Genomic DNA, 27437 nt, shown 5'->3' with positions numbered 1-27437 from the left:
CCACATCAATTAGCCATTAAACTTTTAAACATCAACCTGCTTTAATGATTTTTACTACGAATATGATTAGAAAACTTTATTTGACACCTATAGCCACATATATGCTCGTTAAGAAGATTAGACATTGAAAAGAAATAGTTGGAAATATGTTTGACACAATTAGGTGACTGTTTTCAAAATTGTTTAGCGCCTCAATTCTTGTGGTTATTTTAGTAAAAAAAGTTACATTTATATAAGATCTTCTCACATCTTGGAAACATTCAAAAGGACTTTTCATATACAATAAATTGCTTTGAGAGTATTGTCATTATTATTAGGCAAATATGGGAGCTTTTTACATGGCAGTGTGTCACAAACAGCAATGTTCTGTAACTTTTGTCTGGTGATTGAAAGAATTGCAATGCAGAAATGAACCCAAGCAGACCATGTTGTGTTATCACTCACACAAGCATTAATCTTAATCCCCATGAGTCCACACTGCTCCCATATCCCTTCATTAGCTTATCCTTTGACTAGTTACTTAACCTATTCTTAAATGTTAACATGGTGTCCACATTAAACATTAACTCCAGCAGTGAATCCCAAAGCCTCACAACCCTGTGTAAAAAACAAATGTTTGTCCTGTTTGTTGTGCTAAATCACTTGTACTTAATCACTTGTACTTAATCTTGTACATCTGTCTTTTTGACATCATGAGAGCTTGTGCTCTTTGAACTGTGACCTGGAACTTTTAATATTCACCCGAGCCACTAGAAGACAAGACAAGGTCTTCATTTAACATCTCACCTGAATGCAAACACTTTTGACAATGCAGCACTCCCAAACAAATACTCTGTTGCCCCAGATTGTGTGCTGAAATTGGGATATGGGGCTTACACCCAAAACCTCCTGACTCAGAAGTACAAATGTTTCTAACTGACTCAAGCTAACACACAACATTTACTTGTGTGCTAGTAACTGGACCTACTGTCAGATTCCAATTTTCTTGATCAACCCAACTGAGGACTGCATGGCTCTCTGCATTTACTCCCTAAAGTGTGGATTAATTTCCTTGGTCAAGCAGGCCCGCTTACTCATTTCACTCGAGAGGATAACACTCGTTGACATTGTTTGTGATATTGTATCTGCCATGACAACATATACTCAATTTCCTTAACCAAATGCTTCAGAAAAGAAAGTAAGGGCAGAACTTTCACTCCTGTCTGGTGCACAGTCAGAAAAATTCCCAACTCCCCAAACCCAACTCAGGAGAAACTGCTCCAAATGGTCGAAGTTTTGTTCCAGGGAGCGCTGGGGTGGGGTGCTGATTGGAGTCGGGCAAAGAACTCCGGTAGGTTTAGACATTTCCTTCAAATTTGTAAATCCCATGAGTTGGGATTCAGAAACCTGAAAATTGCTTCCGATTGAAGGCAGCTGCACCTTTAAATATGCTGCTGCCTCCATGAACCACAGATGTGTGAAATACATCCCACACCCCCACCGCTGTTCCCCCTCGTCTCCAGGCAAAAATGGTGGGTGCTAGGTTTGTGGGGTGGAACTTCTGGAATCGGGGCTCCCGCAGCTTTTGACTAAGGCATAGAACCCTTCAATCTGCACAAAAATTCAATAAGATTCAAATATCTCTCCATACTATTTACCCCTGTCTACACTAAAAAGGACATTACAAGATGCAGACTGAACCCGAAAAGCGAATAATCAGGACGTTTCCTGGCTTCGCAGACCTGATCCAGGAGAAAGCACCCCAGAAGTCGGACTTTTCATTCCAGGGTGGCAGGGTTCTCTGGGAGTTGGACCGGGCGATCTGAGAACGAGTGCGGAGGCTGCCAGGTGCGGAGGTGGGCTGGATGGAAGGCTTGCCTTGGTGCGCTAACACTTTGCTAAAGATTTTGTTAAAAAGCCTTAAAACAAAAAACAGCCTTCCAGCCCTCACCCCTCACACCCCCTCATCCTCCCCACTCCACACTCCCGTTTCTTTTGACACTTTTGACAGTTCCTCTTGACAGTTCCATCAAATTTGTTTAATTTTTTTTTTTTTTTTACACACACAGCTGCACTTTTGACAATCTCAAAGGGCACCTGACATTCCCAAAGATATACCGGGGCCATATCCAAAAGGATACCCCACCTCTCGAAATGACTCCGCAAAGTTTAGATTTGCTCTTGCCAGGTCTTATCCACTCATGTTGTGTTTCCCATTCCTGGTTAACGAAAATCGGACATGACTGGAGGCACCTGCTGTTTTATATGGGCAGCTGCGAAACGTGCATATGCAAATCCTGATCCAGTCCCATTCCCACGCCTGCGAAAATGGTAGGTGCAATGTTTTGGGGGCGGGGGGGCCGCGGGGAGGGACTGTATAACTCCAAAGGCTAGTTGGTAAGAAAGAAAGAAACTGAGTCTTTACTTTTTCCAGACAGAGCTTCGTTCCAACTCACATAAAACTCCCATCATCACCTGTTTCCCCTTTATACTCTTTTGAGCAAAACAAATTGTTTCCTTTACCTGCACTCAGTGATATGCTTAACCAATTCACCTTTAATTACTAACTTAATCACTTGTTGGCTATTAACTATTTCCTGTCGTAACAGGGACTTCTGGATTTTGGCCTCCTCTGCCACTTTCACAGTGGAGAGGCTCACTGTCATTGTGAAAATCCAGGCCTGTGTCTCCAATAAAATGAAGTCACCCCCTAATGCGTGTTGTAAATGTGATATGATGAATAGTTAGTCATAAAATCTTTAACACAGAAAAAGATCATTCAGCCCATCAGGAGGTGGTGGCATAGTGGTATTGTCACTGAACTAGTATTCCAGAGACCCAGGATAATGTTCTGGGGGCCTGGGTTGGAATCCCAACATGGCAGGTGGTGAAAGTTGAATTCAGTAAAAATCTGGAATTAAAACTCTGATAATGACCATGAAACCATTGCCAATTGTCATGAAAACCCATCTGGTTCACCAATGTCCTTTAGGGAAGGAAATCTGCCATCCTTGCCTGGTCTGGTCTACATGTGACTCCAGGCCCACAGCAATGGTTGAGTCTTAAATACCCTCTGAACAAGGACAATAATTGCTGGCCTAGCCAGCAACACCTATATCCCATGAATGAATAAAAAATAGGTCTCCGTCAACTCTCTGAAAAGTGTCCAATTAGTCCTATTCCTTTTAAAATATTTATTTTTCAATCATTCATTAACTTGCCTTTTTAAAAGCTATAATAGGGATTCTACTTCCACCATTGTTTCTGCTAAGTATTCCAAGTATTAACAATCATTTGTGTAAAACAATTTCTAACTTGTCCTGTCATTATTTTGGTGACGATCTCAGAATATTGTCCTGTGGTTGCTTAGTGACTCACTAAGCTGTGTACTAATTTGTCCCATTTTTGAAACATTTCATCATTTTGAATTCATAGATTTTTTCTGGAAGTTCTTTGTTCCAACGAAAACATCCTCATATTTTCCAGTCTCTTACCTAAAGCCTTTCAACCCGTCTGATCATGTTATTTAATTTCTTTCACCACCTGTAAAATTTGTCCTTGGGATGCGGGCAATACTGGCATTCCTCATCACAAGTTGTTGTAAGGAGTTGGTCATGGGAATTTTCCTTAAACTAGTCCTTATGCGACAGTGCTGCCATAATGGAATTCCAGGATATTGACTCAGCAGTGAAGAAGGTAAAGGGATAAATATCCAAGTCAGGGTGGTGTGAATTGAAGAGGAACTTGCAGGTGATGTTGCTGGTGTTGTCCTTTTCTACGGCAGAGTTAACAGGGTAAGGAACTATTGTTAAAGTAACTGTTGAATGTTGCTGGGTTACAGTAAGGTAAATATTGATTGATTGTTTACACTGCTCAGAGACAGTAGCATGAGGGCACCCATTTAAGAACAATGTTCAAAGAATTAAAGGAGAGATTAGAAAAAATGCACTTACATAAAGAACAGTTAGAATTTCTTTCCCCCCATTGAGACACTTTTATTTTCTGAACTCTTGTATCTAATCTGTAATTTCCTGGATCGGATGGAAATGTTTTTTGTCTGCATTTGTAAGTGGAGAATATTTCATGATAGGACAAATAATAAGCAGATGTGACCATATTTCATGCATTGTGAACACACCCTCACTCCTGGATCCTCATTTACGGCCACAGAAACTACTTCTTAAATACTCCAGAGGAGACCTATCAGGCCACTCTGCTCCAGACTGGAGACTACTATATATCGGTGTCACCTGCTGATGGTTGACCTACAGGCATCTTATACTGTAGGGAAGGTTCTGCCCAATAGAGTAAACAGTTTATGCCACTAAATACTATCCAGCTGTCAAAATGACAGATACCAAGGTGGTCAGCCAGCTATCTATAGATGCGTGAAACAAGTAGCAGCTTATTTGTAAGAGACAACACATGTGGCAATTTCTAAGTGGAATGGAAACTTCAGATCAATGGAGCACAAAACATTTCCTGATGGTAGGGTTCACAAGAGTGCTGAGCCTGGTCACCACCTCCTGACATGTAAGAAACGCTGCTGTCAGCCATGGCTTAGTGGTACCCATCAGTTCTCTGAGTTGGAAGGTTGTCAGTTTGAACCCCACTCCAGCAATATGAGCACAAAATCTAGGCTGACACTCCAGTGCAGTACTGAGGGAGTGCTGCATGATCACTGGTGCATGTTTTGGATGAAACATTAAACTGAGGCTCCCTCATGTAGACAAAGAAAAGAGTTTTCCCGGTATCCTGACCAATATTTAAGCCTCAACAAACAGATTATTCGGCCATTATTGCATTACTGCTTGTGGGACCATGCTGTATGTAAATTGCTTCTCTCACGTTCTACACCACAACAACAACTTGTATCGTATTTACGTAGCACCTTTAATGCAGTAACCTATCTCAAGGAGCGCTATCAAATAAAATTTTGACACTGAGCTATGTAAGAAGACATTAGGCCATAGTTTTAAGCAGTGTCTTAAAACAGGGAAGAGAGGTAAAGTGGAGAGATTTCATGGGGGAATTCCAGATCTTAGGGGCTAGGCAGCTGAATGTATGCCTGTCAACGGTGGAATGATTAAAATCAGAGATGCGCAAGGGGCCAGAATTGGAGGAGCACAGATATCTCAAATAGTTGTAGGGCTGGAGGTGATTACAGAAATAGGAAAGGATGGTGAAATGGTTGGATTTGAAAACAAGAATGAGAATTTTAAGATCAAGGCATTGCTTTAATGGAAACCAATTTATGTCAGTGAGCACAGGGCTGATTAGTGAACAGGACTTGGTGCAGGTTAAGACATGAGCAGCAGAGCTTTGGATGACCTCAAGTTTATGTAGGCTAGAATGTGGGACCAGCCAGGAGTGCACTGGAATAGTCAAGTCTAGAGGTAACAAAGGCATGGATGAGGGTTTCAGCAGCAGATGAGCTGGACTGGGAATGGAGTTGGATGATGTTATGGAAGTGCTGTAAGTAATGACATTGATATGTTGTCGGAGCTCATCTCAGGGTCAAATGTAACACCAAGGTTGCGAACAGTCTGGTTAAACCTCAGGCTGTTGTCAGGGAGAGAGAGGAGTAGGAGGCTAAGGAACAGAGTTTGTGATGAGGAGCTGTTGTAGTGCCTTCTAATAATTGACCACAGGAGACTCAGATACAGGTTGACGATCATTTTATCCAAGCGAACGCAGGGAGAGTTTGCCTTAGATTAGCTAAAACAGAACTCTACCCATTACAGGAAAACCATCTTTTTCATACACAGCTAGTTAAGTACACATTGCATTATTCAAATTCTAATCTTGTCAGTGCATAACCACATAAGCAGATGTCTCCAGTCACTGGCACTGTTTGTCTTTACCCTTATCTGTTTATCCTCATCCCACCTTTGTCTCCTAACCAGTTCATCCCTTATGATCCCCAAGATTTTTCTGGAGAGTTCTGCTGATATCAGCCCTTATGGTGTACAAGGTTCATCTGGAGAATTCTGCTGATCTTTGGTTTTACTAATAACATAGAAATCTTCGTTTAACTCTTACAGCCCAAAGATAATGGCTTCAATTTTCCCAATATTTAGTTGGAGGAAATTTCTGTTCAGCCAGTACTAGATGTCAGGCAAGCAATGAATACGACAGTTCAACAATATAAGACACCAGTTAGACCTCAGCTGGAGTACTGCATACAGTTCTGGGCACCACGTTTTAGGAAGGATGTGAAAGTATTGTAGAGAGTGCAGAAGAGATTTATGAGAATGACTCCAGGGGCAGGATTTTTCAGTTGGCGTGCAGGGGCGGGGCTGACACGCCAACATGTAAAATGACACGTGATGACGTCGGGCGTGCATCACAAGTCATCGTGCTGTCTTGTGCTGTTTCATTCGGCGGGCGTGCACCGGAGTTGGCTGCACACCTGCCGTTATGTAAAGGGTCCATTAAGGAAGTGATTAAGGGAATTGTTAATGCTGCCTGTCCAACCTTAAGGTTGGTGGGTGGGCAAAAAGGCCAAGCAGCCTTTGCGTTTTTTAGGAAACCAGATCCACGAATGGGATGAGGTTTCCTAAAGCTTTTATTAATTAAACAAAATTTTTTTCCAAAATATGAAAACATGTCCCATCTCATGTGAAACAGCTACATGAGGTGATATGTTTAATTAAATTTTTAACCGTTTATTTAATAATTTCAGTAGCGATTCAATCTCCCTGAGGCTGCTCCATGCATGCGCAAAAGAGCGTTGACCCCCAACTCTCTCTCCTCCCCCTGCCCGCACAGGAAGCGCTGAGCGCTATGGCTCGTGTCTTACGCTGGACAGACCTTAATTGACTCACCTGGGTAAAATGGCAGCGTGGAATCGACCACCCTCCCGTCAGGCCTGCCCACAGCCTGAAAAATGCAGGCCCAGGGATGAGAAAGTTCAGTTATGAAGATAGATTGGAAAAGTTGGAACACTTTCTCATGGAGAAAAGAAAGCTGAGAGGAGATTTGATAGAAGTATTCAAAATCATGAGGGGCCTGGACAGGTTGGAAAGGGAGAAGTTGTTCCCATTGGCGGAACGATCAAGAATCAGGGACACGGATTTAAGATAAATTGGTAAAAGATGGAAAGGCAATATTAGAAAAATCTTTTTCACACAGTGAGTGGTTAGGGCCTGGAATGCATTGCCTGAGAGTGTGGTGGAGGCAGGTTCAACTGGAGCATTCAAGAGGGAATTTGGTGATTATTTGAAAAGAAACAATGTGCAGGGTTATGGGAAGAGGGCAGGAGAATGGCACTAGATGAAATGCTCATTCAGAGCGCCAGCGCAGACATGATGGATCGAAGGCCTCCTTCTGCGCTGTAGCAATTCTGTGAAAATTATGTCTTTGGTTGCAAAGCACTTGGGATGTCTTGAGGTCAAAGACTTGCTCGATAAATGTATGTTTTTCTGCTTTCTTTAAGGGAGGATGATTTAGAGTACCATGTGGCAGCAGGTTCATTCTACAAGCCATCCAACAGGGATTGGATGTTGTGTTGTTCTAACACGAGCCCAGAGCACCTGTGCCACTATGCTATTCTACATTATCAGTCTCAATAGGGATTGCATTTTAATTTTTTAATTCTCTTGTCAAGTCCTGTAAGTTGCATTTAGAAGAAAATAATGGCATTACAATTATTTGTCTTTAATTGCCATCACCAGTTTTAATCAGCACCAATAAATTTGCTATCCCATGATCCCAGTATGTTTTTTTTTAAATTCATTTATGGGATGTGGCATTGCTGGCTAGGTCAGCATTTATTGCCCATCCCTAATTGCCCTTGAGAAGGTGGTGGTGAGCTGCCTTCTTGAACCACTGTAGTTCCTGTGGTGTAAATACGCCCACAGTGCTGTTAGGGTGTTGTTGCACATGAATGGAGTGTGATTTGGAAAATTATAGCTTAACTGTCATTGTCCTTTGCAGCTTGTTTAAATGCTGCAATAAAATTTGAGGAATCATGGGATTATTAAGGTTGCCTTCCAAATTAATTTGAAGGCAACAATGTCTTAATACATCAATTCTAATCAAAGTTAGATTTTCTGATCTCGTTAAAGAACATACTCAAACTTTTCATGTAGATTAAAACAATTATTTTTCTCTTTTTAACTATCTCCAGATGTGCTTCAATATTTCTGATATGTAATTAAATTGAATTAGAACTAATTGGAATGCAGCCTTAAATAATCTTGTTTAGTTTTACCCTTAAAGAAGTTTCTTTACAATGTTTTCCTCTAACATCATCAGAAAAGTAACCAATGAAAATAATGTCGAGAAAAAAGAATTTTAACGTGTTACTCTGTTGCTTATGGAATTGAGCTCAATGGGATCCCACTGGAAGATTGTAGTTTTGTAACTCAAAATGTAGATCTGTTATGATCCAGCAGGTGGCATTAGCCGGGCTGACCAAATCTACAAGGGAAACCTGGCTACGCTATCACAATGGCTTTGCAATTTGTATTTATTACGAGGAGGTTTGTGCACTGAACTCAGAAGTAATGAGTCCACTAACAACTTTAGAGATTTTTAAAATTAAATTAAAACATTTATTAACAAAAAAAACACACAAAATTATAGTTACAGTTACTCAACATTATAACAATTTTCAAAATTCTTAATCAACCAGACTCCCCACTGCACATCCCTTTTAAGGCAACATTCTAAAATAAATTTAAAATTTATAGAGACAATCCAGCAAGGTTACTACAAGCATCTACTCGATAGTGGAATTCCAAAGGCTTCTAACACAACTTTGGTTACTGGAACAGCAGACTTCTGCAAAGGGGCTAGAGGCTTTTTCCCAAGTCTGGTTCACATGATGTACTTTTCAGATCTCACATGGCCACATCTCATACAACCTTCCATCCTTCTTTAAATATATTTCTTCTTTGTTGATTTATAAATCCCTTTGTTTCCGCATGTCTTTGGAATTTACATTTCCAGTAATATAAAAATCTTTTTATGCTGTCATTATAGACAGCACTTTTGGGAAATATCATCATAACTTTATCATGCCTCTTTGAAAATCCAACAATGTTTCCCATTATCTAAAAATGCAAATTTCATTCACACCCTATCTGCTGACTTTACCCTAGCTTACTCATGAGCATTTCAAATGCCTTTTTACACCTAACCCTTTCAATAATTTCAACTTTGCAGTCTACGCGTCTCTAATCAGCCACACACCGAACCACACATAAGGCTGTTTTACAATATCTCACAATAATATTATGAAAAATATGACAGTTTCATGACAGCTCCATCCTTATGGAAAAATGAACCATCATAATTTTAAAAGACGGCTTCATTTTCTCAATCCATCTTACATTACTTACTATACTTATCTATATACACAAGCTATTACATTACCAGGTACATGAATTAACATGACCATTTATACAAATCCTTTCTATCAACAGAGTTAATTTCAGTCCAGTGTCTATGTTTCAAATGTCTAATTTCCTTTGAACTTTTAAGACTGACAATGCATCTGAATTAGATTTTCTCGTCCAGCCACACGTACAATCTATAAATTATACGTTTCCAGTAATAAACTCTATCTGAATAGTCTTGCTGTTCAGTCTTGAAATTTGTCCAGAAATTTTAAAGGATTGTGGTCTGTATAAACAATTGTTTCTGACGAATTGCTTGCAATATTAACTTTGAAATGCTGCAACACTAACACCAGACCTAGAATCCCTTTTTTGATGGTTGAGTATCTTCTCTGATGTACATTCAGCTTCCGTGAAAAATATCCGATTGGCTTCTCAATTCCAGTTTCATCTTCCTGCAACAGCACAGCATCAATACCCAAATCACTTGCATCCACTGCCAACTTAAACTGCTTGGCATAATTAGGCACTGCCAAAACTGGTGTCATAGTCAGCAGTTTTTAAACCGTCAAATGCATTTTGACACTCTGTGTTCATTGAAACTTCTTGTTCTTTTTAATAATTCAGTCAATGGAGCAACCACACTGTTAAAATTTGGCACAAACTTAAGGTAAAATCCGGTCATGCCCAGAAATCTCAAAATTTTTAATTTTGTTGTAGGTACTGGGAAATTCACAATGGCTTTTACTTTTACATCTCTTGGAGCCACCTGACCATGTCCGAAAGTATGAGCTTTAGCCCTCTTATCTGCCTTTGCCTTCATCACCTGCAGTGATATCTTTAAATGTTCCTTAGCTAACTCACATGCACTGTTTAATCTTTCTTTGAAGTTTGTCACCTAATCCAGGAGAGTAGTTTCCAAATTCTGACTCATTAGTTTCTCCTGAATCAACTTAAGTGGTCCCCTTACTTCATGACCATAGACTAATTCAAAGGGACTAAATCCTGTTGATTCATTGGGAGCATCCCTAATAGCAAATAACAAGAATGGAATTGCCCAATCCCAACCCTTATAGTCCTGACTATAAGCTCTCATCATAGTTTTTAAAGTTTAATGCCATGTCTATTAAAGCACCTTATCATTCAGGATGATAAGCTGATGACTTAAACTGCATTATGCTCAGGCTGTTCATTACTTCCTTAAACAGCTGTGACATGAAATTCAAACTCTGATCCAACTGTATTTCTTTCAGTGACCCTTATTTTGTAAAATATTTAAGTCAACTCCTCTACAATTAACTTTTCTGTAATATTTCATAAAGGTATCATTTCCGGAAGCCTTGTAGACACACTCATAATTGTCAGCAAATACTGATTTCCACTTTTTGTTTTAGGGAGGGGTACTACACTATCAATCAGGACCCTGGTAAAATGTTCCTCAAATGATTTAATTAAAAGTGCAGGTTTATTCACTGCTTGAGGTATTTCTGTCACCTGACATGTGACATGACCTACAGAATTTGACTACATCTTTATGCAATCCAGGCCAATAGAAATGTTTTTGTATTTTCACCTGAGTTTTCCTAATTCCTATATGTCCAGCTATTGAAATTTCATAAGCTACTACCAATATCTCATTTCTGTATCCAGGTGGTATAACAATTCGATGTACTACCTCCCATTTTTCATCTGCTGAAACATGAGACGGTCTCCACTTCCTCATTAACACATTACCTTTCAGGTAATAACTTTCTGAAATACATTCTGTCTCTGCTCCGAATAAGCTGTCTGATAAACTTCTTTATTTGTGAATCCTCCTGCTGTAACTCTACAATTTAACTGAACTAAACACTTCCACTTCATTCTCTCCAACTTTCTCTTCGTGTACAATGCTTTCAAAAACAGATCCAGCTAATTGGATATCAGCATCCTTTCTGATTCCTCCTCTTTCTGTTTCAAATTGTGAGTTTGTGATCCCATTACCACACAATCTGTAAACGATTCAGGATGTTCTTTCTGCACTCTGTTGAATGCACCACCACAGGTTGCTCGACTAAAGGAGGCATCACCAACATCTGTGAACCAGCTATATCATTACCTAAAATAAACTGAACCCCTGCAATGGGCAATTTTTCCACTACTCATCACCTCACCTGTTTTCAACTTACTTTTTAAATTCACCTCCCACGATGGAATAGGTTTAGCATCTCCACGAATTCCACTTATTACCACTGTTTCCTGCAATACTCCCCCTGGACAACAAATATCACTATCCCATAACATTAAAGATTGAGTACCCCTGTGTGCCTTAAAATTTTAATATTGTTGCCTGCTCCATCCTGCACACATGGAAAACTTGCTCTTCACACACAAAATCTTTAAATGCTTCTGTAACCTGCGTTCAGAATTCCCTTTGGTAAATTATGAACATATTCCCACTTCTTTACCTATCACTGATTCTTGCTACTTCATCTGTACACAAACCAGTAGGTCTTCCTGCTTCTGGATCTCTGAACCCACAATCTTAATTTTTCCAGAAATTTTCAGTGTTCCAACTACTGCAGTGGGTTTTCCCTGTAACCTCCAACACATTGGGCAGAATTTTGCCCTCGGTTGGCGGGTGGGCCCTACTGGCTCGGCGGTGGGCAGGCAGCCGAACTCTGCCGCCGAAGCAGGCCCCACCGCCTTTTTAAGTGGGCGGGCCAATTAAGTCCCGTCTAGCGGCCTGCCCAATGGGAAGCACTATGCGCTTCCTGTGCGGTTTGGTGGGGGGGGGGGCGTGGGGTGGGAGGGATTCCCCATCTGTCAAAGTGCACTGTTTCGTGCATGCACGCGAAAGAGCGCATTGCTCCCTGAGACTAAGTGCTGTCTCAGGGAGATCAGTGAAAGTGTTACAAAGGTAAAAAATAGAAAAATTTAAAAATTATTAACATGTCACCCTCATGTGACGATGTCATATGAGATGGGACATGTTAATAAATATCACATAAAATTTATTAAACTTTTCAAAAACGCACATGAAACTTCATCCCACCAGTGGATGAGGTTTTGTGTATTATCAGAAGCCTGCTGGGGCTCCTGGCCTACCCGCCAGTCTTAAGGTTGGACGGACAGGTCTTTAATTATCTTAATGATCCTGTCAATGGCCTCAATTGGCCATTGACAGGTCAGCAGGCAGACAGCTGATTTCACTGTCCGCCCGCCTTCCTCAATATTTAAATAGACTGGGATGACGCCGGGGGTTCCTCCCGACATCATCCCATGTCATTTTCCCATTGGCGAGCGGGCCCCACCCCCAAATCGCCAATGGGAAAATTCTGCAGATTGACTTTGTGTGCCCAACATTATCACAATGAAAACACCTCAGTTTTCACGTGTCACTTCTATGCTCAGCATCTTCCTTTCTGGTCTGAAGAGAAACTTGCTGAAAATTTCCAACTGTTCCTTCTCTTCACTGACTCCATGCCTTCCTTTCACCTTCCCACTTTCTATCCTTCACGAATTTTAAAAGGTGATGAAATGAAGGTTTAGATCTATGGACCAACTCATAGTCATCAGTGATTTCTGCTGCTTGCCTAGCTTCCACATGAGTTCTCACTACCGAAGGAATTAAATCTTTAAATTCTCCCAAAAGAATTAATTCTCCAAGAGCTGCACATGTTGTCTCGACCTTTAATTCCTGTATCCACTGGCCAAAATTAATTTGTTTTACTCTCAAACTCAATACTAGTCTGACCAGGCTGTTTCCTTACATTTCTAAATTTATGCCTGTACGCCTCAGGAACCTACTCATCTGCACTCAGAATAACCCTCTTTACTGCCTCATAATCTACCTATACTACTTCTGACAGTGATGCGTATACCTCAGGAGCTCTACTTACCAACCTAGATTGTAAAAGCAATGCCCAGATTTCTTGTGGCCATTTCACCTGTTTAGCTATCTTCTTAAATGAAATAAAGAATGCCTCTACATCCCTTTCCTCAAACTTCTGGAAGAGCCTGCACAACATCTCCCCACTGGGTTTCAAGTTGAAAGTGGTTGTTTCCACATAAGAACCTTCCTCAACATTTGAGATCTCTTTTTCAACTTCCAGCTTTTTAAACTGATTTTCTCTTTCCTTCATTGCTAACTTCTCCATTTTCCTTTGAAAGGCTCATTCTCTTTCCTTTTCAATTCCAATTTGCGCTCTCCTTTTTTTTCTTTTACCTCTAATTCAAGTTTTCTCATTTGCAATTGAATCTTAGCCATTTCAACTGACTCGCTAGCTTCAGGTATCCCTTCCAATTTCAAATGCTGCACTATGACTTCAATTATGCCTGCTTTCTTTTCCCCTGTGATTAAACCTAACTGCAACTTACCTGCCAATTCTGTTAACTTACACTTAGTTACTTTTTGTAAACCAATCAGGGTTATAAATTCTACTCTGAGAAAAGTCTTAGCAATGGTTAAAGACATATTTACAGTCTAACCATTTTAAAATCCTTCAACACCAACTCCTGAGTTCAATGTTCTTCTCGTACTCATAGCCTTAAGATTCACCAACTCCAAGCCAATCAAGGATTTACAAAAACCCAAGACAATGTCCCAGTTTTGTTATGATACAACAGGTACTAATTGCCAGACTGACCAAACTCACAAGGGAAACTTGGCCACGCTATCACAACGGTTTTGTAGTTCTTATTTATTACAAGAAGGTTTGTGCACTGAATTCAGAAGTAATGAGTCCACTAACAGCTTTAGAGATTTTTAAAATTAAATGAAAACATTTATTAACAAAAGAAAAAAACACAAATGCAAAATTACAGTTACACAGTTACTTAGGCCAGCATTTCCCGGTTAGCGAGCAGGGGGCGGGGCCTGCTCGCCGATGCGTAATATGACGCGGGATGATGTCAGGCAGGATGAGGTTTCATATAGGTTTTAAAAAATGTACTTAAAGACTATTTAAAAGTGATGGACATGTCCCAACTCGTGACAGTGTCACAAGAGGGGACATCAGGGAATTTTTTTTCTCTCTATTTCTAAATTTTTAACTGTGGAGCCGATCTCCACAGGCTTCAGGGAGATGAGTGCGCTCTTTCGTGCACATGTGAAAGAGCGCACTCGGCTCAGGGAATCCCTACCCGCCCACACAGGGAACGCATAGCGCTTCCAATGGCGGTGCGCCACCGATCATAGGGCTGATCGGAGGCGTGCCTCTGCGGACCCACTCAATAAATACCCCCTTGATGGGGGGGAAAGCTCTGCCCTTAATGTTTTAACAATTCCCAAAATTTCTAATCAACCAGACTACTCCCAATTACATACCCCTTTTAAGGCAACCGTCCAAAATAGATTTATATAGTGAATCCAGCAAGGTTACCACTAGCACCCACTCGACAGTGGAATTCTAAAGGCTTTTAACACAATTTTGGTTACTGGGACAAGAGACTTCTTCAAAGTGACTAGAGGCTTTTTCCCCAAGTCTGTTTCACATGATGTACCTTTCAGATCTCACATGGCCACATCTCATACAGCCTTCCATCCTTCTTTAACTATATTTCTCCTTCTTTGATTTGGAAATCCCATTTTTTCCACGTCTTTGGAATTTAATTTTCCCATAAAAATCTTTTATGTTGTCATTATGGTCAGGACTTTTGTCTCTTTGAAAATCCAACAACTTTTTCCCTTATCTAAAAATGCAAATTTCATTCGCACCCTATCTGCTGACTTTATCCTAACTCACTCATTAGCATTTCAAATGTCTTTGTACACCTAACTCTTTTGATAATTTCAACCTTGCAGTTTATCCATCTCTAATTTAATTAAATAAAGCCACACACACAAGCCTACTTTACAATATTCCACAATAATATTATGAAAAATATATAGTTACATGACAGGTCCTGTAGAATTTTTAATTGGATCTAATTCAGGTCAAGTTATAAACTGTCTAGGGCTATCTGGTAAGCATTTTGTATACTTTATGAATAGATAATGAAGTTGATTATTAGGTTTACTGAAAGATATTACTTCCTCTCAGTATTTTAACTCCTCCAGTAGGTATGGTGGGGTTTCTGCACATATATGTGGGAGATTGAAGGAAATGGAAGACAAGTATGGATAGATGGTTGGATAAATTATTCTTGCTTATGTTTAAGCTTTGCGTGTTCCTCTCCAATGCAAAAGATAAATGTGTTGAATCTCTGCAAATCTTTCAGATTATGCACTTTCAATTCAGCAAAGCCTCTGTTATAGTTACAGCAGGCAATTGGGAGAACCCCACAAAAGTTCACCACCAAATGAAAAGCACCAAATGTTCAGGAGAAATTTATGTTTGACTTCCACACTTCCATACCTTCAACAGTTCACATGGTAAAATCTAGAGTGTGTGAAAATCATAAAGAATATATTCTCTCTCCACCTCCTTCCCCCCACCACCCCCCCCAATCCTCTGGCCCTCTATAATCATGTTATTTACCCTGCAGGTTTTTTGTTTTATTACCATGTCCATGGGCGTGCGATGCTTGACATTCATGTGCACATCCTGCTGTTGGTGGCAGTGTTTGGTGGTTCCATTAGCATCTTTCTTGAAGTCTTCCTCCGGGGGAATATAGTACTGGAGCTTTTGAGGACAAGCCTTTGTATACTGCAAGGCAGCTGGTTCTGGCAGGTAAGGGGTTCTTTTGGTTTGAATTTCCCCCTGCCCTTTTTATGAATAATTAATGTAATTGCTTCCCTGATTCCACTAATTCTAGGGGAGAGTTTTCTCCCCGTTGGGCAGGCCGGTTAGGAGCAGGTGCAAGTGGGCGCGGAGCCAATCGCCGCCTGCGCCACCATTTTACCTGGGTGGGCCAATTAAGGCCCGCCCAGCGTGACACGTGCTCGGTGGCGCTCAGCACTGCTGGTGCGGGTGGGGGAGGAGGGAGAGTTGGGGCCTGCGCTGTTCGCGAAAGAGCGCAGGAATCTCCTTAAGGCATGGAGCTGCTTCAGGGAGATTATATTCAATGTGAAAAATAAAAATAAAAAAGTTAAAACTTATTTGCACATGTCCCCTCATGTGACAGCATCACATGAGCTGGGACATGTTTATCAAATGTTTAAAAAAAAATCTTCATTACTTTAATAAACCCATCATGAATCCTTATCCCACCTGTAGGTGAGGTTTCATGAAAAATGCGAAGGCCGCCTGGGCTCTTCACCTGCCTGTCAACCTTAAGGTCGGATGGGCAGCCCTGACAATTCAGTTAATTGGTGTATTAATGTCCTTAACGGTCCTTGGACAGTTTGGTGGGTGTGCAGCCGACTCTGGTGCGCGCCTACCGAACAAAAGATCGGAATGACGCACAGTGACGTCGGGACACACGACTGACATTACCGCGCGTCAAATTCTGGCCCTAGTGTGTAACAATGAAAATAAAATTAAGGACAGTGCTAGGTTAACCCTAGTGATAGAAAATGACCACAATTGTAGTAAGTAAGTGGAACATGAGTAAAGGTAAAGAAGCACAACTAAATTTGTGGCAATAAGAGCAAAATTATACAGAGTTATGCAGGTAAAAAGCTTTAAACATGGGGCTGGGAAAGGCTCTGCAAGTGGTTCAAATACTGAGGATTTGAAGCCCAAAGAAATTCAAAGTGCATGAAAGAAATAATTAACTGGTCTTGATTTCATTGTGCAATCAATTGGTATACAAAATTTATAAGTGCATATGACAGAAATATAGGCACTTTACCCTTATGTGGTGGGTAATATGGTTTCCTAGTAAATTAGCTGGCATGACAGGTGGGTGCAGGTGGAACCAACTGTAATTGGATTGAATAAAGTAATCCACAGGATTGCTTGGAACATGGAACATGTATAGAAATTTTACTGGGCCACCAGTGGTTAAATCACAGATTTGCAATGGGTTAATGTGTATTACAATAAGCCCAATCACAGGATTAGAATATAAATATGCAAAAAAAAAATGGCCATTCAACACGCTGGTTCAATAGGGTTCACTATCAAAACCCTATCATATGGGCAGATTTGCATGGAGCCGGGCTGATTCTGAAGGCCTGTAAAAATGATGGGTGGGACCCAGATGCGGAAGTCCCAACCTGTTTCCGGAGGATCAAATTTTTACTGCTATGGGAAAGGGGGCAGGACACAGAATCACACAGGCGGAAAAGCCAAACTCAGTAGGGCCATTTAAAATTGGTGCTGAATTCAACAGACCCCCCATTTTCACTGTTCCTAGGCCTTAACCCCCACTGTGGGATTCACATGTTTATGGATGTGACGTTAATGCTCCTGAAAGGTGGATAGGGTTTGTTTAAGTGTCATGATCTGAATTATTTAAATCCTCAGCCCATTAAAAATGAAATAAACTAGGCTGCAGCTGTCTAATAGGTTTAAAAGCACAAACGCTGTTGGGAGTCCAATGATTGACAGGTCATCTGGTATAGCTTAGAAAAAGACATTTTCTGTTATTAGAGCTGAGCCCATTATGAATGCTTGGTTGAAATTCAAAAGCGCTAAAAGCACTTAACTCAGCAGAGGTACTGAGTTCACATTTTGATTGACAGTTTTAAGAGGCTATTAAAGGATTAGCTGTCTTTGATATAGTTACTGAATGGAAGTTTGTTTTTAAATACAGATTGACCACTTGAGGGAATTTTAATCTTTGATTGGTTTTATGAATGGGAGTTTTTTCTGTATCATGTGTGTATGAGTGAGAGCTCTATTAGATAGATAGACACTTAGTTTCTTTTCATCTCCACATGGCTTCTGAGCTCTGTCCGTATTGGTTACTGGGTGAGTAACTATAGAGGTGGCATGGAGGGTATGAGGTGGTGTGTGGGGTGGGTGGGTCTGAGGGGTGAGTGCTAAAGGGACTAACAGACTTTAATAAAACTGGGCCAAAGTGTCAGAGAACCAAAGCCGTCCTTGTAATCAGTCCACCTCAGCATTTGTGGCCTTTGAACTACTTCCAAAGGTGGCAGGCCCAATTCGATCATGCCCTTGCGAGGGGCAAAAATTGAAATTGACTGGGCCCTTTATATCAAGGCAGGTCTGCCAATTTGGGAAGTTTCCCAACTTGAACTACCCACCTTGGTAGCTAAAATCTGGCTTATTGTGTCCAACTATATCTGAGATGATTCAAGGTTTACACTACGTTTCCAGAGTCAGGTCTTCCTAATGTCCTGACATGTGTCTCCATGTGCTTCTATTATGGTTTTAGTTTGAAATAGTATTCCCAATTTACATTTTCTATCAGACACTCTTTTAAATACTCTGCAAGGTAACTTTTGAATCACATCCTTTCTGGTGTTTTAACTATCTAGCTGGAATGCTGTTTTCTTTGATTGCTGCTTTGTAATGATTGACATGCTGAGTGTTGGATCTAGTCAAAAAAAGGGTGAAAAAAGGTACAAAATGAGTGAAGTGTGAATAGAATTAGCGTGTTTGAAAGTCTGGACTTAGCAAACAATTTCAGTCCTAACTGGTGATTACCATAATTTGAATTTGCCTGGAGATTCTAAACTGGAAACCTGCAAGTTTAACACCCAAATGCTGATTAAATGCCATTTTTGTGGAGCAGCATATGTGGACTAAACTGGTATTGCAGTTTAAGACCCCATCTTGGTCACCTTGGAGGCTCTTTGGCACCTGAAGAATTTGGCAAAATTCACTCCCTCAATCACTTAGACACTGAGGCCAAGGAGTTCTTTGCTCCGTCTGCCTGCTGGGCCTTCCCAAGTAATTCACTGATGAAGCAAATATCAATTCCTGTTGGGGAAAGTGATTGGGGCTTTTCGGGGGAGTGGTGGGGTGGTGGTGAAAGTGATCAGGAGAGGGGGAGAAACAAGGTGAAATAAAGCATTCAAACGCAAAATACTGTGGATGCTGATTATCTGAAATAAAAACAGAAAATGGAAGAAATACTCAGCAGATCAGGCAGCATCTGGGGAGTGATAATTAAAGGATAGCTGGTTAGATTATTTCATCATGTGGACCTTCGGCACTGATGGGAAAGCAAAGAGCCCAACACTCCTCCTTGATCTACAACTGCCAGCCAACTGTTTTTCAGTTGAAAACAGCTGAGATATGCTGAAAATCTGCCTCAACAGTGTAGATTTTCTTCTTCTTCAATGTTTTAAAAGCAGTCTGATGGAGCAGATCTTACAGCCTTTATGGAACCTGCCTGATTTTCATTTCTTACCAATACAAAAGGGTGTGTGTGTTAACCCACCAGTAACACAGTGAGAACAGAAATGTAACCCATTCTTTCAAGCTGTCTTTTGATTTAGGAGTGCGACTACAACCTTTGACAAGAATAATAATAATTCATTCTCCAGCACTATTATCCTGACCTTGATGAGCGTACTTATTCACAAAATGATGGCTATTTAGTATGTTTGTGCACGTTGTTTTGGGTGTTGTGCGTGCTTTGTTTTGAACCTTGTAGGTTTGAGACATTTGAGTGTTCAATACTGTCAGTGATACAGTAATTAGATGTAAAACATGGTAATTACCCTTAAAATCACAGCCCAGTTTTCACATCTTCCTTGCTTTAGTCTAGGTTCTTCCTTCCATTCTTCTCACACATAACACATTCCTCCAAGGCTATTTAGCCCAAAAGTAATAAAAGCAGAACAAGAGTACCAGTTTTGGAATCTGGTAAATTCACACTCTTTCAAATGAAATGCTTTCCATGATCTAAATCCAAATGCCCTGAAAGAAATAGCAAACATTGATAGTGAGTTTTAAAGTACAGTTTAGTTCTCTACTGAAGAGTGTTTCATAATATTTTATGGAACTTTAATTGGTTGGTTTTGCTAGTTTAATGCTAGTGGTAAAAATATCACGAATGTGTTTCAAATGAAATCTTTGCCCCATTTCATTAAGTGACAGATTTTCAATTCCCTGTTTTAAAACAATTTTTCTGCCCCTTTAGAATCCAGGGGACCAGATTATGCTGATTATATGTTTATAAAAGTTACCGTTGGCAATATAATGAATACATCAAATCGCAGTCATCACATTATGATGAAACCTATAGTTTAAGGAGATTTACAGCACTCTAAGTTAAGGATTGGATATCATTCAAATGTAGCTCATCCAGATTTTTTTTTTTTATTCATTAGGGATTTTGATTGTTTTCATATGCTTCACTTTACTTGAACTTTTTTGTGTATTTGTAATTTTCCCTTTTTTTTCAAAATTTCAATAAAGAGTGGCAAATTAATTTGCAACTGTTAAATGTTCCACTGGAGAAGCGGAGAATGCAGCATTGTTGTTAGACTACAATTGTGCCCCCTCATGTTTTAAGTGAGTGCTAATGATGAGCACAAGTCCATTATTTTTTATGTCAAGTAATAGTTGATGTTGCAAGCAAACATGCAAAAGAAAGTGGCAATCCAGACCAACCAGTCTGGCATCTAAACTGCCCTTTCCCTTGCAGTTGCACTGTTTTCCTTTTGTCTGTTTCAATGGGCTTACTGCCATGTTTACAGCGATACCAGATAGCAAACGGATAATATCACATATAAAGGAATTATTCCCGTACCATTCTAAAGGCTACTTAATGAAAAAGTTGGTGAAGATCATTAACTCAGTATTATATTTGATTAAATAATTAATTATATTTGTGTTTGTTTTCACAATCAACAATTAGATTGGTAATCCTTGGTCCAAATCTAATATTTATTTGCACACCGCAGTTCTCCAGATACTTGGTTATGTTCTCATCATCTCTACCACATAACTCAATGTCATCTGCAAACATGATTAACCATAGCACTTCCTTTATTCACTTGCTCAGTCAGAACATACATGGCGATCAGGAAGAGGAATGGGCTAGGTGCTGATCTTACTGTAATCCAACTTTGGCTTCTACGCGCTTGCTCTCCCCCCCCATGCTACTTCTTACTCTTGTCTGGCACCCTTTGTACTTGTCCTGTAATAGTCATATGTGCTTCTCTGGGAGTCTACAAATTCTAGCACATCTCCAGACTTCCTCCCAAGGCACCTGGCCATAAGCCTTCTCGGTCAATGAATACAATCTTCATGTTGCATTGTCCTTGCCAATATTCCAGGTACCAATGAATATGACTGCAGAATGTGCTTTTAACTCAGTTTCTACATTATTGATCAGTTCATGTTACTGATAAGTATCACTGTATTAAAGCCATATGGCTTTTTTGTTACAATGAATTTTTGGACTTTGTGTGGCAGCCATCATTGCTAAACCATAATTTTCAGCTTCATATAGTGTAATTGTTTCATTAGAAAGAAACTTAATTTATAGCCACATTGACGGAATTTAAAAATAACTACAAATATTTACCATCACTTCCATCCAGATTATTTCATTTGTTTACAGATTGGATTTGTTCTGTATCCTCCAAATGGAAGCCCTGAATGGGACCAAACCAGCCATGACAATATGATGTTTATTACCATGTGCTACTGCTGGCATTATGCCTTTTCACTCCTTATTGTGGCTGTTAGCTATGCTATTGTCAGTTGGTGAGTAAATATTTTTCCCTCATTCTCATATCTAAGCACTAAGGGACTTTATTTCCTGTGGAACACACTGCTTGATGCACTACATAAAATGCCTCAGTGGCACTATTTTAACACACACATTAATTTAAATGTGCTAACAATTTAACAAAGAAACTTTTTCAGAAATGTATCAATCAGTATACCACTAGAGAAAAACAAAAACTTTTTCAGGACTGTATTAATCAGTATACCACTAGGGATAATTAAATCTCCAAATTAACTTTTTTAAATTAAAGACTAGTCTTTCATTAAGAAACATATAAACAATCTGCACTGTTATCAGACTTCTATAACCCTTTGAAGACTAACTGTATTTCTTCACCAAGACTAAATAGGAAACATGACTGCCTTTATGGTTTTGCTGATTTCAATGATATTTTGAAAATTAAACTAAGTCAAAATTATATTTTAAAATCGATTTTAAAATCGATGCTAGGAAAGTGAATTATTGGTGGTGAGATTTTTTTCACAACTTGTTAAGAATTATTACAAAACCACGAACATTGAGTTTAAGATTACTCTTCTACTACTATAACATTAAAACTCCCATGGGCAAAATTTTAAGGTTCCCTGCTAGCAGGTTTGCAGGCGAGGCCCCCGTAAAATTCCTCAAATGACCTTCCCTCCGCCCTCCTACCTGCCCTTGACCTGCCTGCAATTTTACAGGGGATGCGTGAGGCCTGTGGTAGGCCCTCTGCCCACGCTGCAATTGAGGTGCTTATGTGGCCAATTATTGGCCACTTAAGGGCTGTTACTGCCCAACCTCAATTTTGAGGCTAACTGGTGGAGTTCAGGAGTGGCTGGAAGCTCAACAGGCCATCCTGTTCAGGTCTTGGGCAGGAAGGGAGGAGTGCCTCCCTCAAGCACCTCCTGACCCCATTATGTGCACCCACCAAGGGCTTCCCCCTGCGAGTGGTCGCTTCCCACCTCCCCAACAAGAGGCCCCCACTCTCCCCACAACCCTCCCAACCCACCCCCCGTCTTACCACACCCACTTCCCAGATGTGAGAGGCACCTGCATGCACCTGCTCCTGGACTGTGGGACTTAGAATCTGGGGAGTGTTTGTAGTCCCAGCCCTGGACCCTGCTGCCAGTGGGGTTGTTGGGACTACAGAGCTGCCGACCAATCAGTTTGCTGCGCGAGGGCTGGCAGACCCATCTCAAGTCAATTAACCCTCCTCGGAGCGTTAAAAGGCTGCAGAGTTGCTATGATTAGCAGGGAACACGCCCTGGCAACTCTTCACATGGTGGGGCGATAAACAGCGCCATCTGAAAAATCCTGCCCGATATTTTAGATATTGGTTTACTCAGTCAGTACTACTTTTTTCCCCTGCATAACTGCTTCTGAATCAGCAGCTAAACCAATGGAGAGCACCACTTTCCATTCGAGTGAATGGAACTGCTTCAGAATGCTCACAGACACATTTTACCATTTTTCATCTTGGTTACTGGGTAGGGGTGTTGGAGAGTGAAGGGGATAGAGAATTACAAAATATTGGCTCTGGATAGAAAAAAAAAAAACTCAAAATTAAAAATTGAAGAGATACATGGAAGATTTTCCTCTTTCGTAATCCTGATGCCGATTGGTCTGTTCTAATTTGTTGTGTTATTTTAAACACTAGAGTACACACACACATGCAGTTGTAACAATGCAGAGCCAGGTCTTTGTTGACAGAACGACAACAACTTATTTGTATAGTGCCTTTAATGTAATAAAACATCCCAAGGCACTTCATAAGAGCATTATAATTCAAAATATGACACTGAGCCACATAAGGAGATATTAGGCCGGATGACCAAAAGTTTGGTCAAAGGTGTGTGTTAGAGGAGGAAGGTGAGGTAGAGAGGTATAAGGAGGATATTCTAGAGCCTAGGGCCATCAAACTTCAGTTTGATTCCACCATGATTACCCTGATGAAGTGATTTGCTCACACTAAAATACTATTTTTTCCTTTGATCATTACATTTCATGCATGCTATCAATAAGTCATGGTGAAACAAATGCAGGTGACAGGTAACTAATTAATTGTAATGAAACAAAGATACAATTAATTGTAATGAAACAAAGATACAATTAATTGTAATGAAACAAAGATACAATTAATTGTAATGAAACAAAGATACAATTAATTGTAATGAAACAAAGATACAATTAATTGTAATGAAACAAAGATACAATTAATTGTAATGAAACAAAGATACAATTAATTGTAATGAAACAAAGATACAATTTGTCCTTCTTAATTCCTTCTACTTACACCATTACCATGGTAATGTTGCCTTATTTGGCTCAGTATCATTTCTCATCAGCACCAACGATCAGATAGGAGTATTTCAGATCATTACAGGCTTTGTTGAGCACTTTCAGACATTGCATTATCTTCTTTATTTGTTCCCTGTGCCTGCTTGCATATTACAAGTCTTACAATATATTCAGCAGAAATCTATTTTAGCTCATGTGCACAGCTCCCAGAGGCTGCCCAGTACATTGAGGTCCTTTGGCAGTCTGAACTCTCATTCCTATAATGCAGAGCTACAATAATCAGGAACACATAAATTTGGTGGCACATCCCCAATACCATCTATCTGTTGATTTTTAAAATAATGAATGGAAAATCATGGGAACATCTGCCCAAGTTCCAATTATTTGTTCCAGCGACAAAGCTAGGCTGAGAGGGTGAGAAGTTTTTTTAGAAAGCTCATTTTTTAATATTTCTTTCTCCTCCGAAAATGAAAATTAATGGAGTAAGTTGGAAGAAACCAAAAGAGAAATACTCAAGTTTAATTTTATAGTATCCTTGGGCTGTATTATTTATTATCCACAATTTACTTAAAGTTATTGAAGATTCTTTGTGCTATTTTAATGAAATAATTCTGTAGTCATAAAAAGATCTATTAACAAACAAGTGTCTAAGTTCAGTTCAATACAAACTGTCAACTATAATGCAGCTTTAAAATACCAATAGATTTCTTTAATATAACAAGCTTGCATAGACATGGGAGTGAGCTTCTGCTCAATGTTCTTAACTGTTTGAAGAGATTGATGAATTCATTTAAACATATCTGAGAGCAGCAGAGAAAACAGTAAATGGTTTTTTGAAGATGTGCATATATTTCGTGCTACCATGATAATCTATGGTAGTATTTCTCATATCAAGGCCTTTGAGATATTTCAACATGGCAAAGCAAATATTTATTACAACAGTACTACTGATGGTGGATGGGAATTACACTGATTTACAGTTAGAGAGGTGTTTCTGGTATTGCCATGAGTTGCTGTGCCCTGTTTATATACCTCTAAACTCTTGTGTTTGAATCAGAACATCCCCATATAAATGACAAAAGTAGCACCAGTACTCAAGACAACTGAGTTGCTCCCAAAATCACTTCCTGTCCCAAGCACCACCTCAATACATTTTAAGCACAAATATTTATGTCACAAAGGTGTAATGTCTGACAATTTTTACTCCCTGCAACACCATTATGCACTCAAAGACCAAAAACAAGGCTAAAACTACCAACAAAAACATGAATAAATTGAAATGAAAATTGATTGCATTGGATATGCCGGTACGTGCCAAATAAAGTTCAAGGTACTGTAGCAATTCTGCCCCCTGGAGTCAAAATGTGCATCTTCATATAAACTGGTATTTTCTTATGTAACCACAATAATTCAGTAATTTAAGAGTAGTAGGAGTTTCTCCCAGGAGACTTCAGTAGATCCATTCTAGAATCTTAGGAAACCTGAAACTATTCTTGTGTTTTTAGTCTATGCAGGGCTTTCCATGAGAGGAGGAAGAATCATAGAAACAAAGAAAATAGGAGCAGGATTAGGTCACTTGGCCTTTCGAGCCTGCTCCTCCATTCAAAATGATCATGGCTAATCCTCTATCTCAACACCGTACTTCTTAGCCCTTGACACCTTTAGAGTCCAGAAATCTATCTTTTTCCTTCCTAAGTATATTCAGTGACTTGGCCTCCATAGTCTGTGGTAGAGAATTCCATAGATTCACCACCCTCTGAGTGGAGAAGTTTCTCCTTATCTCAGTCCTAAATGGTCTACCCCGTATCCTGAGACTGTGACCTTTATTCTAGACCCCTCCCCCACCCCAGCCAGAGGAAATATCATTCCTGCATCCAGTCTGTCCACCCCTGTCAGAATTTTGTATGTTTCAATGAGATCTTCTTTCATTCCTCTAAACTGCAGTGAATACAGGCCTAGAAAGCCCAATCTCTCCTCAAACGACAATCCTGCCATCCCAGGAATCAGTCTAGGTGAACCTTTGCTGCACTCCTTGTATGGTAAGTATATCCTTTCTTAGGAAAGGAGACCAAAACTGCAACAATACTCCAGGTGTCGTCTCACCGAGGCCTTGTACAGCTACAGTAAGACATCCTTGCTCCTATACTCAAGTCCTCTCGCAATGGAGGCCAACATGCTATTTCCTTCTTAACTGTTTGCTGCAACTGCATGTTTGCTTTCAGTGATTGGTGTATAAGGACACTTAGGCCCCTTTGTACATCAACATTTCCTAATCTATCACCATTTAAGTAATACTCTGTCTTTTCTCTGTTTTTCCTCCTGAGGTAGATAACTTTAGACTTATCCATGTTAAGTTGCACGTACCATGTATTTGCCCACTTACCTGTCTAAATCGCCTTGAAGCCTCTTAACACACTTCTCATCGCTCACATTCCCACCAAGTTTCGTGTAATCAGCAAACTTGGAGATATTACATTTGGTTCCCTCATTCAAATCATTGATATATTGTGAAATAGCTGGGGCCCAAGAACTGATCTCTGCGGCACCCCACTAGCCACCACCTGCCACTCTTAAAAAAAACCTATTTATTCCCACACTGTTTCCTGTCTGCCAATTCTCAATCCATATCAATATATTACCCCCAATCCCATGTGCTTTAATTTTACACACTAACCTCTTATGTGGGACTTTATCAAAAGCTTTCTGAAAATCTAAATATACCACATCCACTCATTCTCCCTTATCCATTCTGCTAGTTACACCCTCAAAAACTCCAGTAGGTTTTTCAAACATGATTTCTCTTTCATAAATCCACGCTGATTTTGTCTGATCCTGTCGTTATTTTCTAAGTGTGCTGTTATCACATCTTTTATAATAGACCCTAGCATTTTCTGTACTACTGATGTTTGGCTATCCGGTCTGTAATTCGCTGTTTTCTCCCTCCCTCCCTCCTTTTTTAAATAGCGGGGTTAATTTGCCACCCTCCAATCTGCCAGAACTATTCCAGAATCGACAGAATTGTGGAAGATGACAACCAACGCATCCACTATTTCCATGGCTACCTCCTTTAGCACCTTGGGATGTAGATGATTGGGCCCTGGAGATTTATCGGCTCTCAGTCCCATTAATTTCACCAGCACTATTGTTTTAGTAATATTAAATCCCTTCAATTCTTCCTCCTCCTCACTAGACCCTTGGTTCCCTAGTATTTCTGGGAAGTTATTTGTGTCTTCCTCCATGAAGACAGAACTAAAGTAGTTGTTTAATTGCTCTGCCATTTTCTTGTTCTCTATTATAAATTACCCCATTTCAGAC

The 27437-nt window shown here is 40.0% G+C and overlaps 1 protein-coding gene across 10 annotated transcripts in view; it reads left to right on the top strand.

The window, feature by feature from the left end:
* The window catches only part of tmem45a (transmembrane protein 45a), a 114944-nt gene that overhangs the window by 81084 nt on the left and 6423 nt on the right, over positions 1-27437 (top strand). For 9 of the 10 annotated variants that reach the window (XM_041211336.1, XM_041211335.1, XM_041211337.1 and 6 more), the window contains 3 exons: positions 15792-15976; positions 21675-21820; positions 26067-26161. In XM_041211336.1, the coding sequence (XP_041067270.1) occupies positions 15792-15976; positions 21675-21820; positions 26067-26161 (426 nt within the window). The remainder of the gene's footprint in view (positions 1-15791; positions 15977-21674; positions 21821-26066; positions 26162-27437) is intronic. The other variant, XM_041211341.1, reaches the window with a different exon arrangement.

The sequence above is a fragment of the Carcharodon carcharias genome, chromosome 18 (genome assembly GCF_017639515.1).
Source record: "Carcharodon carcharias isolate sCarCar2 chromosome 18, sCarCar2.pri, whole genome shotgun sequence".
Classification (NCBI taxonomy): Eukaryota; Metazoa; Chordata; class Chondrichthyes; order Lamniformes; family Lamnidae; genus Carcharodon; species Carcharodon carcharias.
Note: the sequence above shows the minus strand (reverse complement) of the source record. Positions and strands in the feature narration are given on the sequence as shown.